The following is a 12,501-nucleotide window of genomic DNA, read 5'->3' on the forward strand; positions in this document are numbered from 1 at the left end:
CACTTGACGACCTTTCAGGCTGCCTGCAGGCTGTGCAGTGCTCCAGAGCTGCAACTCTGCTGAGGGGAGGGTTTGGTGATGCAACTGTCTTGGAGTCACTTCCGCTCCTGGGAGAAACCCCTTTCCCCAAATTCCTTTAAGAAACGCCAAGAAAACTCGGTTCACCAAGTTGGAATTTGGTGGTATCCTTACCGTGGTCTGTCTTCAGTTCCTTATCTGGGGGGAGTAGATGCTGGCTCGTGTCTCCCAGGAAGAGTGTCACACCACAAGAGTAAACAAGTATTCCTCATAGAAGTCAAAAGCATTTATAGTAACAATATAATTCGTGGAGCATAAGAAAAAAATTAGCAAACTGGATTTCATAAAAATTTAGAATCTTTGCCCATCCAAAGACACTAATTAGGAAATGAAAAGTGGAAACAGTTCAGTCAGTACAGCGTTTGCCTTGGATTGAATTCCCAAAACCCATATTAGATAGCTGCGTATGGTGGCAGACTGGTGATCCCAGCCCTGGGGAGGCAGAGACACAGAGATCCTTAGACCATGTGATGATTTCCAGGCCAGTGAGAGACCCTTGTGACCAACATCTGAGGAATGATGTGCGGTTGACTACCAGCCTCCATATGAACACACACGAGCACACACACACACACACACACACACACACGCATGCACGCACGCATGCACGCACGCACGCGCACACACACACACACACGGTGGAGGCAAGCTACAGGCAGGGAAAATACAGGCAATACTATATTTGACAAAAGACTGATCCAACAAATATGAGAAAAAAAATCAGCAAAAACCACAGTAACCCTACTTTAAGTACACGCAAATACCCTTTCGTGAATATATAATGAAAGAAGGCAACAAGTAGCTGATGAGCATATGAAATAATTCAAAATCATCGATTAGTGGATGGTGAAAATTTAAACTATGATAAAATGGTATCTAGCACACGATAGCATGTCTTACTTTCAAAGTCTATCCCCACCCCCAAATATTGGCAAGGATATGAAGCAACCACAAACTCCCACACTGCTGAGAAGCATGGACGAGAGAAAACAGTTTGTCTGCTTTCTAGATGTGCAGCTACCCTAAAATCAACATTTATTCTTAGACATTTACCCAGGAGTAATTGAAATGTGTCAACAACAAAACCTTTAAATAGCTACCAGCAAAGAGAACCCAGACGTCTATCAATGAGAAACTGGAGAAAAGAAATGGCGAGAGCCTCACTTATTAATAATACACTGCATGACAGGGAGGGACGTGCCTCTGGCATAGGCAACAATAAGGATAAATCAAAAACAAGGAGGATGACACGGCAGAGGATCCCACTGGGTCTAGTTGAAACAGGCAGGCCTTCATGGTGATATAAATTACGGCAAGGCTGTAAGGACCGGAAGAGCTGGGGAAATTGGGGGAGTTATGGGAATAACCCACACCTTTATGTGAGTGTTGGTTAAGCACATGCTTACACTCTCCAAACTCATTGATTTAAACTCTCAAACATATAAACTTCACAGTATACAACTTTTATTTTAGGAATGGTTGAATAAATAACACCTCAAGAAAATAATCAGGAAGGTGGAATTCTATAGGACAACTGACCCGATCTCTCTAAAGTCACTGCCAAAGGGCAAGGGTTTTACTAGATAAAGAAAGACCACAGGACATAACCAGACCTGATGTGCGCCATGGGATTTTTTTTTAGCATATTATTCTTTTAGTGTCTTTTTTAAATTGATTTTTATTGAGCTCTACATTTTTCTCTGCTCCCCTTCCTGCCTCTCCCCTCCCCTCTTCAACCCTCCCCCAAGGTCCCCATGCTTCCAATTTACTCAGGAGATCTTGTCTTTTTCTACTTCCCATGTAGATTAGATCTATGGAAGTCTCTCTTAGTGTCTGCATTGTCTAAGTTCTCTGGGATTGTGGTTTGTAGGCTGGTTTTCTTTGCTTTATGTTTAAAAACCACCTATGCGTGAGTATATGTGATAATTTTCATGGGATGTGGTCTTACTGCAGGAAAACAAACCTTCAAAGTATTTTGGGGATGTTCAGGGAGAATCTAAATATCAAGTTGACTTCAAATGATTAAGAAAAGCTTTAATAAAAGAAAATTGAAGATTATAAATGGATAAGAAAAAAAGCACAGCAGTATGGACTTTCTGGTCTTTTCAGTATTATGTGTCATGCACAGATATTGTGTATATTATCTTACACATTGTAATTATATCTGTACAGTACATACACAGAACAAGACTCGGGACAGTTAGAAATCCACCTATTGCCACGGGTAACTCTGGAAATGGTATGATACATTTGTCTTCTCATTTGTCAGTGTTTCTAACTTCTACAGTACATGCTCTGCTCCTTTAACATTGAAAACATCAGATGCGGGAACAAGAATGTAGCTCACTGACAGAGTGCATCGGACATGTCTGAGGCTCGGGGTTTGACTAAATCCAGGTCCCACTAACAAGGGCCTCCAGAGTAGGCCTCCTGTTGGATGCTCTCTGCCCACCGTCACTTCATTCTTACAACAACCTGTGGTGTGGCATCCCTGCTTCTACTCACTTATGAACGTGAAAGTTCCTAAGTCTTGTGTATAACATAATCTGACCTCAAACTCCATGCTCATTTACTCATATATACCCTCAGATTGGGGAAGACTACACAATCATGAGCTATTCGCTCAAGATTAAATGATACAAGTCAACAACAAAGAAGCCCATAGTAGAGGATTCTACTTATGTGACTTTTGGAACAAGCAAGCGCCTATGGTGGCAGGAAGCATGACCTCATCCATACCTCCCCACAATCTATGTGAGGATGGGACTGTTAGCATCCCCATATTACAGATAAGAAAAGTAAGACATAGAGATCAAACAAGAAAGAAGAATCCAGCTCAGGCCACCTGCTTCTCACACTGCTACACCACACCATATCCCTAAGTCCCCAGGCTGTCACCCAGCTTGCAGTGGAGCAGGGAGAATGAGTGCCAGCTATCAACAAAGGTCTATCACACGGTGTCACAGCTGCATCCTTGCTTACCTGTCCAGAGCCATGCTGGTTGGCATACTCCTCCCGAACCCTCGAACCCCGATCTGACGGAAATACGGAATGCAAGAGAGGTTGGCGGCAATGACAGCAAGGGAGTCCGAGGGACTCACAAAGAAGCCATTTTGGCCAAGAATCATATAACGGTCCTGTGGGAAGGAATGTGTGAAAATTATTAGGGAGAAGCATCTGTTCTTCATACCCAGTTCCCATCACCAGCGCAATCTACTTTCCTGCCGTTTAAACAACCTAAAACAATCTGATAGACCAAAGGACGCATGGGAAACCATATAAAATTCCTCAGGGCCCCAGAATCTCGGTAGAGCTGGAATGGGGTCCACCTGCTAGAGATGTGGGCACAGCTACTCCAGGTGTCTGTGGCCTCCACAGCCTTAGCCCCTCTCCTCCCCCACACAGGCTGGAGAACTGTAGCAACTGGTGAATAGCTGCTTCTTTCAATGTGGTGCTTTCAACAAAGCTAGCAATGAATGGAAATTGATTGCCTGACGATTTTTTAAAGAAATAATTTCTCAAGAACATACTTCAATCTGAAACTGAGAAAAGTTGTGGCCGTTTTGTGGTGCTCTCTAGCCCTAAACAGCAGAGCAGAGGCGTATCCCATACACATGCACTCGAGATTCTCTGGCCTCTGGTATGTCTTCCATCACAAGGGGAGCAGGTCACAGACTGGGAGCCTTCCCCCTTACCCCATCAGCATCAAATGCAGCTCCAAATCCATACTCTCCTCCTTTCATGGCTTCCAGAAGGGTGGTTGCATATGTCAGGTTTGGGTCTGGGTGCTGCCCTCCAAAGTCTTCTAGTGGGACACAGTTTATAGCAGAGTTGGCCGGGGCCCCCAGTTCATCACACAGAACTTTTCTCACATAGGGTCCCATAACTAAAAAAAAGATACATGAGAATGTAAAAACACTTGGAGGAATGCTCTTCCCAAGGTATTTTCTTCTGGTTAGAAAAAGACATAAACAACTAACTTAATAGCCCGGAAGAATAAAAGAAACTATACTGTCATTTTTTAGGACACAACATAGAATAATAATCCTATCAGTTATCACTTATTGATCATCTACCATGTGTCAGGGACTCTGCTAAACAGATAAAGGATGTCAATCATCCAATGAGATGAATTTTTTTTTCCTTGTGGTTTTTCTAAAACACTGCCTTAAGGATATCAACTCTATAATAATGATTTCTTACCTGCTGGTTTTCATGTAGTAAGCACTTCAACTGAGTATATCAAAGCAACTAAAGTGTACAGTTAATTCTCTTTGTACAACTGGTGTAACATTGCCCAGTTAAGCATCCAAATCCCAGAAGCTTCGTATAAAACAGAGGACCCCTTGCACAACAACGAAAACAATGCGGTAAGAGCCATTGTGTGGACCAGGGGACCTAGCATTGAACCACTATGTTAAGAACTGAAAGGATCTGGTTAAAGAGGGTGAGGTGCGGCCGGGCGATGGTGGCGCACGCCTTTAATCCCACACTCAGGAGGCAGAGGCAGGCGGATCTCTGTGAGTTCGAGACCAGCCTGGTCTACAGAGATAGTTCCAGGACAGGCTCTAAAGCCACAGAGAAACCCTGTCTCGAAAAAAAAAAAAAAGAGGGTGAGGTGCACGAGTCTTACATTCCTGGGCCCTTATCTTATAGTGAGACAAGCCAAATCTGCAGCTGAGTGAAGAGGTGAGACAAAAGGAGGAGCTATCTAGTGGGGCTCCACGACGTATAAAAGCGATACCCAAAGTGAGGCTTCCCAGAGAAAGCAGTGTTTGGAGTAGGACTTGAAGGAAGAATACGGACTTGAGAAGGGTGGTAGACAAACCGTGATACATCAAGATAGCGGGAACAAAGAGCAAGAAGAGCCACAAACGCCATGAGCATCATTTTAAAGAACGGTGCTGAATGCAACGTGAAGCAAAAGACTCCGGAATTTATTCTTCCATTAATATCCCCTTCTAGAAAAGGCAAAACAAGGAAAGCAGAAGAAAGATAACTGGCTGCCAGGGGCCTCTGAGAGCAATAAAGAGTTGACCATAGAAGTTCAGTAAGATGCCCATAGTCTTCAAAAATGAACAATTAATAAAGAGTTGTGTGTTCGTGCTATTCAAAACAAGGCAATGAATACTTTTTAAAATTCTCTAGAGGAACTGAAAAAGGTTGACACTGGAAAGTAGGGCATTGACTGCAGAAAGAAGTTGGGCACCCATGTTTTTCATAATTTATTCAGCTGTTTGAATTACAGAATATAACATTTTAAAGTCAATAAACAGGTAGTCTTGATCTACTCCACACTCGCATGGTACAGTCCCAAATCTACTTGTTCAATTTTTGTTTTCATTTGCATCAAAAGAAAGTAACTGGAGTCCTGAAATTTTCTAGAACATTCCACATAGCTGGACACGTAGCGGTCTCCTTAACGGTTCTCCGCTGCTGCTTTTAGAAAGGCACAAGCTCACCTCCATGCATGGCATCAACTCGGATCTTCAGCTGGCTCGGCCCAGTCAGCAAACTCTTGATGGCGTTAAAGTCAAAGATGGTCCGAAGAAGGTTGAGATAGATGTCAACAGGGTCCACGATCTCCACTGATGCCAGGAAGAATGGAGGGAAAGTCAGTGGGCATGTCTGGAAAGCATCTTTAGGGGCACAAAAAATTTACTACCCTACTGGTGCAAAATTCTGATCAAAATCCCACCTAACTGTATGCTACATGGGCAGGGAAGAGTCCATTTGCAAACAAAGACTCAAATCACAGCACAGCCAAAATGTGACAAACTCCAGATAAGTAATGATACAAAGACTATTCTCCTTTCTTCTTGCAAGGGAAAATTAACCACTAGAAGAATTGAGGATACAAATATGGCCATCCCTGGCCACACCTTCCCAGCGCCTCGCTACCCCAGCTGCGCACACACCGTTGCTAACAAGCATCCCACATGGGAGGTGGTCTTTCCCGTGGGTTTGCCCAAGAATGACTCAGCTGATGGGAAACACATAAAAGAGCTGTGGCCTCAGCCGTGGCCCTCATTTTCCAAACGCTGTTGTACACACTGGATCCAAGCACAGAGCTGGGGATGTGGGATGCATTCTGACTTTGCAGAAACCCTCTCTCACACCCAGCTCACAACCTCACTTCCAGGGGAATGCCAACCATCTGCAGCTCCTCGGGAAACACAAGAGCTCTCCAGTGTGTTACTGGGAATCCCCACAAACCTTTTTATTTAATTAGTAAAACCCATTACACAGAACTTGGCACCGTTTTCAAACATCTACCTGTTCATAATTAGTGCTCAGAAAGTACTTTTCCTAGGAAAAGCAAATACTTGAGATTTGGGGAATTAAAATTTTGTCTAGGAAAAAAAAAACGTTTTAGATTTGTAGTTACATCTTTTTATCTCTTTGTGTGTCTGTGCTCACACACGTGTGCCTGAGTATGGGGGGGAGGGTGTAGACACACATTTGGTATGTGCATGAGTGCATGTGCCTGCAGATGCCAGAGGCATTGGATCCCTTGAAGCTGGAGTTGTGGGTAGTTATGAACTGCCTGGGTGCTTGAAACTAAGCTTGGTACTTTGGGAGAATAGTAGATGCTCATAGCTAGTAAGCCATTTTTCCAGCCCTCTATAATTAAATTTTTAAAGTTACACATCTATTACCTTCCAATGTCATACTACTATGGAGCTGAAATACTTTGGCCTACATTAAAGATGTTATCAATGAATAATTTTTCAATAATTTTTTCAGTACATCCAGGTTCAATATTTAATATGTGATATAAATTACTCTTTCATCTGCCTATAAATGCATGTCTCAAAATATTTCCCTTACATTTAAACTGACATATGAATATCCACTCAAATTTAATTACTTTTTAAGGAGCACAGACTATATTTAATCAACCTCTGAAATGAGGAGAATATTAATTCAGAAAATAATTAAAAACCACTGTCTGTAAACTATACATCTGAAAATGCTTAATATTTTGCTTCAAATGCTTCAGACATTTTACTTACTCTATAATATAAGATATTTTTGGAAATTTAATTCTGGTTCTTTAACTTTTGAAACATTTACCTAAAAACTCATAACTGGTACAACTGCTGATAAGTGATTATTGAGTGCTTAGCCCTAAATAGGACATCTTTATCAATCCTCTCCCCTCTCAAGGTAAAGAGAACTCCACAGAAGAGGGAACATAAAGAATGTAAGAGTTAGAGGAAGTAGAAGAGAGTTGTTGAATACTGTCTTCTGTTTATAGCATTGCCATTGTACTTAAGTGTCAACAGAGGTTTCTGTCTCACCCATTCCCGCAGCCGTTCAGTCCCAAAGAAACACATAGAGGCCTACATTAATTATAAACTGGTGGCCTATTAGTTCAGGCTTATTACTAATTCTTACATCTTAAATTAACCCATAATTCTTGTCTTTGTTAGCCACATAGCTTGGTACCTTTTAAGAGTAAGGAATTCTCTTGCTTCCTCTGCATCTGGGTAATGACTGCAGACTGAGCCTTTCCTTTTCCCCAGAATTCTTCTATTCTGGTCACCCCACCTATGCTTCCTGCCTGGCTACTGGCCAATCGGTGTTTTATTAAACCAATACAAGTGATAAATCTTTACAGAGTACAAGACCACTGTCCCACAGTACTTAAGAATTCACTGCATCTATAGTCACCCATACAAGATCAAACAAACAAGATCAATCAACGTTCCCACAGTGAAGCACAAAGTAGCCTCAATGGGTGAAAAATAAACAAGACCAACAAAACCAAATCAAAAGAGAAGAGAACATAAAGGCCAAAGGAGGGCAGATATGTTGGGGTAAAGGGTGAAACATGTGGGAGTGGTTGGAAGTGTTACAATCAAGATAAGTTGTTTACATGTATGAAAATATTGAAAAATAATAAATGATACTATATTTTTAAAGTGGGCACTGTTTTCTTCTAGTGACTATCACTATCTGAGCAAATGATCAACTCAAAACTCTCCAAGAAAGTCGTGGGATCAGTAGCCCAGTGCTACTACCACCACCCTGTCTAGTTTAAGGTTTCTATGGCTTTAAAAATCATGTTCCTGGGTTGGGAGGGTAAATCCAGGAGAATTGATGAGGAGGAGGGTGGGGTGGATGAATATAATCAAAGTGTATTGTATGAAGTATGAAATTCTTAAAGAATTAATAATATTATATTTTTAAAAAATGCATGCTTATGATAGTTCATCTTTTCAGTCTAGTTGAATTTCTTGGAAGATGAGGACACCACTGTGACACAAACTGCACCCAGTCTTGTAGAGACCCTAGAAGGACAACATCTGGTGGTTTTATTGCTTCCTACGCGCCTTCTATACAATTATAACTGATACAAGGGTAAGGCATATTCATGGCGTGAATGTTGCTATAGTATTCATAATGAATGGGTAAAACAACAAATTGTGCTTAGTTCTTCAAACGTTTCACTCATTCTGGTTGTCTTTCTTTCCTTCCTTCCTTCCTTCCTTTCTTCCTTCCGTCCGTCCTTCCTTCTTTCTTTCCTTCCTTCCTTCCTTCTTTCCTTCCTTCCTTCTTTCTTTCTTTCTTTCTTTCTTTCTTTCTTTCTTTCTTTCTTTCTATTTGAGACAAGGTCTCTCTTTCTGCAGCCTTGGCTGGCTTCCAACTTATGACCATGATCCTCCTTCCCAAGTTCTCCCAAGTTCTGTGGTTATATTGTGTGCCACTGTGCCAGGCTTGGGTATTTAATTCTTGAACCACTTACCTAAATACATTCGGTAATTACCGAATTCCTTTGAAAAGTCTCTAGACACAGTGCTTGGTATAGAACAGGTAGTCAACCATGAGGTATAAAGTTAAGCAGAACTGCATGTCTTTGGCCTGGCAAAGCAACTCCACCCTTCCTCAGGAAGTTTAATGACCCACTGACTTTTTAGCTCTTAACTTAAAGTTTCCCACATCTTCACCTTAATTGCTTAGAACTTATTCAAAGACAAGTTTGGCAATCCACAGTCTACTCCTCGTACACTATGATAGAGCCAGCTACAAACCTTTTCCTATGTGGAAAATGATAGTTTCGATAGTGGCTTTTTAAAAGTATCAAAATATAAAGACAGATTTCTCCAATCTCTTTCTACATTGCATCCACTTTCTAACCACTCACCAGGGCCTCTCTCAGATGACTAATTCAGTACTTCTCATGAGAATCCTTCCTACAGAAACCACTGATCACCAACAAGGACTGCCCCCTGCCTCATGCACGCCTAGACTCCACCTTATGCGCCCCTCCTGGAAAGCTGCCCCATGCGTGGAATTTTTCTGACTTCTTCAAACTATTTATTACCTCTGAATGGTTTGAACTTGTTCTCCAGGTCAAACTCTTGTCTTCCTAGTCGAGACAGGTCGATTCGAAGGTCAGGACATATGGCATATTCCTCAATTGTTTTGCTGATCTGGTAGATTTTGTCCGAGACAACATCTGGCGCAGGACCTAAAATGTGACATCCAAAATGTGTTTATTTTAAAGCCCTTGGAATTTCAATCAGAGAAACATTACCGGCCTCCTACACCAGAGAGAAGTGTAGACTCATCTGGTCTCTACACAATGAACAAAGACCCACAGCTCAATTAGACCAGGTATTTCCCAGGTTGCGTTCATTCACAGTGGAGGATATTTGATCAGTCCTGCCTGTTTGTTTTAATCTACTTCTAAGCAATGACACATAGAGTCTAAAAAGAGTTTTGCACCTGCTGGGGAGACCCGATTACATAATCAGCTTTCTTCGGGCTGTGACACACAAACAGTTCATGCCTTCCTCAGCAGTGAAGGCTTCCGGATCTCAGCCACCGCTTCCCAATTGCACCTGAAGAGAATCATTTCTGCTTCTCACTACTGTCTCGTTCACATGTGAGTTTTTCCAGATAAGTCAATTATTTTCTCCAGCACAACTAAGCTTTAAAATGAGGGGTAACTAGAAATACTTGATATAGTTCCTCGGAATGCCAAGTTGGCAACGGTGGTAGAGAGATATTTTTAAATGAGTTGGCTATGAAATCAGTTGTTGGTTTCCTCCTCGTTCAAAACATATGTGTCTTCACACAAGGCTTCATTGGGTTTTGTTTGGTGTTGGAAAATGTTAGGGATCAGATAAATAAATACACTGAATAGTCTTAAATATAAAAGTCATCTAGGTAGTTCTGAGTGTGCATCATAGCTGCTGGCTACATTATAACTTCCTACTGAACAGAGGTTGTTTCTAAGTTCATCTCATTTCCTGCTCCATAGAACTGTCCTACCCACTACAAGGACCAGCCACCATACTTAGCTACTGAGTACCTGAAACATCACTAGTCAAGCCTAAATTATAAATTACTACAACTGAAAAGTGTATATCAAAATTTTAAGTTAATATAAACAACCATATAGCAGGTGATATTAACATTTTATATTTATATATTGAAATATTTGAACATAGTATATTAAATAAATTATATTACCTAGACATTCTCTTTCACACTTTTAATACAGCTATTAGAAAAATTTTAAATAAAATAATATATATGGCTCATAATACATTTGTATTGAACAAAGCTACCTTCTTAGAATAAGAAGCAATGTCTATAAGAAGGAAAGGCAATAGCCCCACTCCAGCAGGTAGGGTAGAAGGCAGACTCATTGGTTATTTCAATAGTTATCTTACATGGGATGAGTGAAAATCACAAACTCACAGAAGGGCCTGGGAAATGGATCAGTCAGTAATGTGCTTTCCATACAACCATGAGGACCCGAGCTTGGATCCTCAGCACTCACTTAAAGTAAAAAGGCAGGCACGACAATACATGCCTAAAACCCTAGTGCTAGGGGACAAAAGTAGGAAAATAGAATTCTAGGAGCTCACTGGCAAGCTAGTCTAGCCAATCAGTGAACTCCTAGTTCAGTGAGAGAGACCTTGTCTCAAAAGACAAGGGACAATGACAGAGGAGGTCACCTGATGTCAACCTCTGGTCTTCACATATGCGTATAACTATGCATACATACGTACGTAGGTACATACATACATACATACACACACACACACAAGGAAATGCAAAACTTTTTCTTTGTCATGTAAAAATGTTTTTAAAGGATTTGTTTTTATTATTTTTAATTGTGTGTGCATGTTGTGTGTGTGTGTGTGTGTGTGTGTGTGTGTGTGTGTAGGTGTATGCACATGAGTGCAAATGTCCACAGCGGCCAGGAGGCTTTCAGAGGCAGGGCATTTGTTGGATGTGCTAATACACATGTTTAATCTCAGCACTCAGGAGGCAGATGTCAGCCTAGTCTACACAGTGAGTTCCAGGCCAACTAGGCTACATAGTGAGATATATATATTGAGGCCTGGTAAATGATTTGCCTTCTAAGCATGAAGACCTCGGGGCGGGGGGGAGGAAGAGGATGTTGTGGCATGAATTTGTAATCCTAGCACTGAGGGACAGAGACAGGTGGATCACTGGGCTCCTGGCCAGCCAGCCTAGCCTACATGGCAAGTTCCAGGTTAGTAAAACATTGTGTCTCTTTTTTTTTTTAAAAAAAAAAAAAGGAATGACCCTAAAGATTACCTCTGGTATCTATACACATAACATATGCGCACACTAAAGAATTACTCTGAAAGGAAACTTCTGGCATCTATACACACACTTACATGCACACACATGCACACACACACACACACACACACGCTGAATACAATGGTTACTATGATAGAACAAATTAACTTATCTATCATCACACAAGTACTTTTTTGTCGCAAAGCAAGTAAGAGAAAACGGAACAAAATTATGAATATACTGCAATTCAGTCATCCATAACACTCATCCTGTACATTACGTTCCTAGAGCTGTTCATTCAACATATCTGTTTCTTTCTGACCCCTGACCTCTATTTCCCTATTGCCCCCAAGCTCTCACCAACAATGAAAAGTGCTCTTTTATTCTTCACCTGTAAGTAAACTCACACTTAATTTTATTTAGCAGGACATCCTCCCGCTCCATCCATGTCTTGACAAATGGCATCCTTTTCTAAGGCTCAGTGATATCCCATCATGTGTGCACTACGCTCTTCATCCATTCATTTATTAACAGGTACTTGGGTTGTCTCCATATCCTAGCTATTGTGGACAATGTTACACAGAAGATGGAAGTGCAGATTTCCTTACAATATAGAGACCCACCATTGTTTTTAGAGGCAGAGGAGGCATGACTTGCTCATAGGAATTTCCATTTTTTCCTCCATACTCTTCCTTAATGGTTGTAGCAATCTATGTTCTAGGCAGCTGTGCTAGGCTTTTCTTGCTCCATAGCCTCTCAGACATTCATCTCTTACTATCTCATAGTAGCCATTCTAGCAAGTATAAAGCAACAGTCCACATAACTCTTGAATTTGTTATTTTATGGTCT

At 41.3% G+C, this 12,501-nt stretch overlaps 1 protein-coding gene across 1 annotated transcript in view; it reads right to left on the reverse strand.

Moving 5' to 3' along the window:
* The window catches only part of Pgm5 (phosphoglucomutase 5), a 162,355-nt gene that overhangs the window by 128,899 nt on the left and 20,955 nt on the right, over nucleotides 1-12,501 (reverse strand). Inside the window, exons 3-6 of the mRNA XM_005352084.2 lie at nucleotides 9,410-9,556; nucleotides 5,541-5,666; nucleotides 3,774-3,964; nucleotides 3,061-3,215 (exon numbers count right to left, since the gene is read on the reverse strand). Coding sequence (XP_005352141.1) covers nucleotides 3,061-3,215; nucleotides 3,774-3,964; nucleotides 5,541-5,666; nucleotides 9,410-9,556 — 619 coding nt within the window. The remainder of the gene's footprint in view (nucleotides 1-3,060; nucleotides 3,216-3,773; nucleotides 3,965-5,540; nucleotides 5,667-9,409; nucleotides 9,557-12,501) is intronic.

The sequence above is a fragment of the Microtus ochrogaster genome, chromosome 8 (genome assembly GCF_000317375.1).
Source record: "Microtus ochrogaster isolate Prairie Vole_2 chromosome 8, MicOch1.0, whole genome shotgun sequence".
Lineage (NCBI taxonomy): Eukaryota > Metazoa > Chordata > Mammalia > Rodentia > Cricetidae > Microtus > Microtus ochrogaster.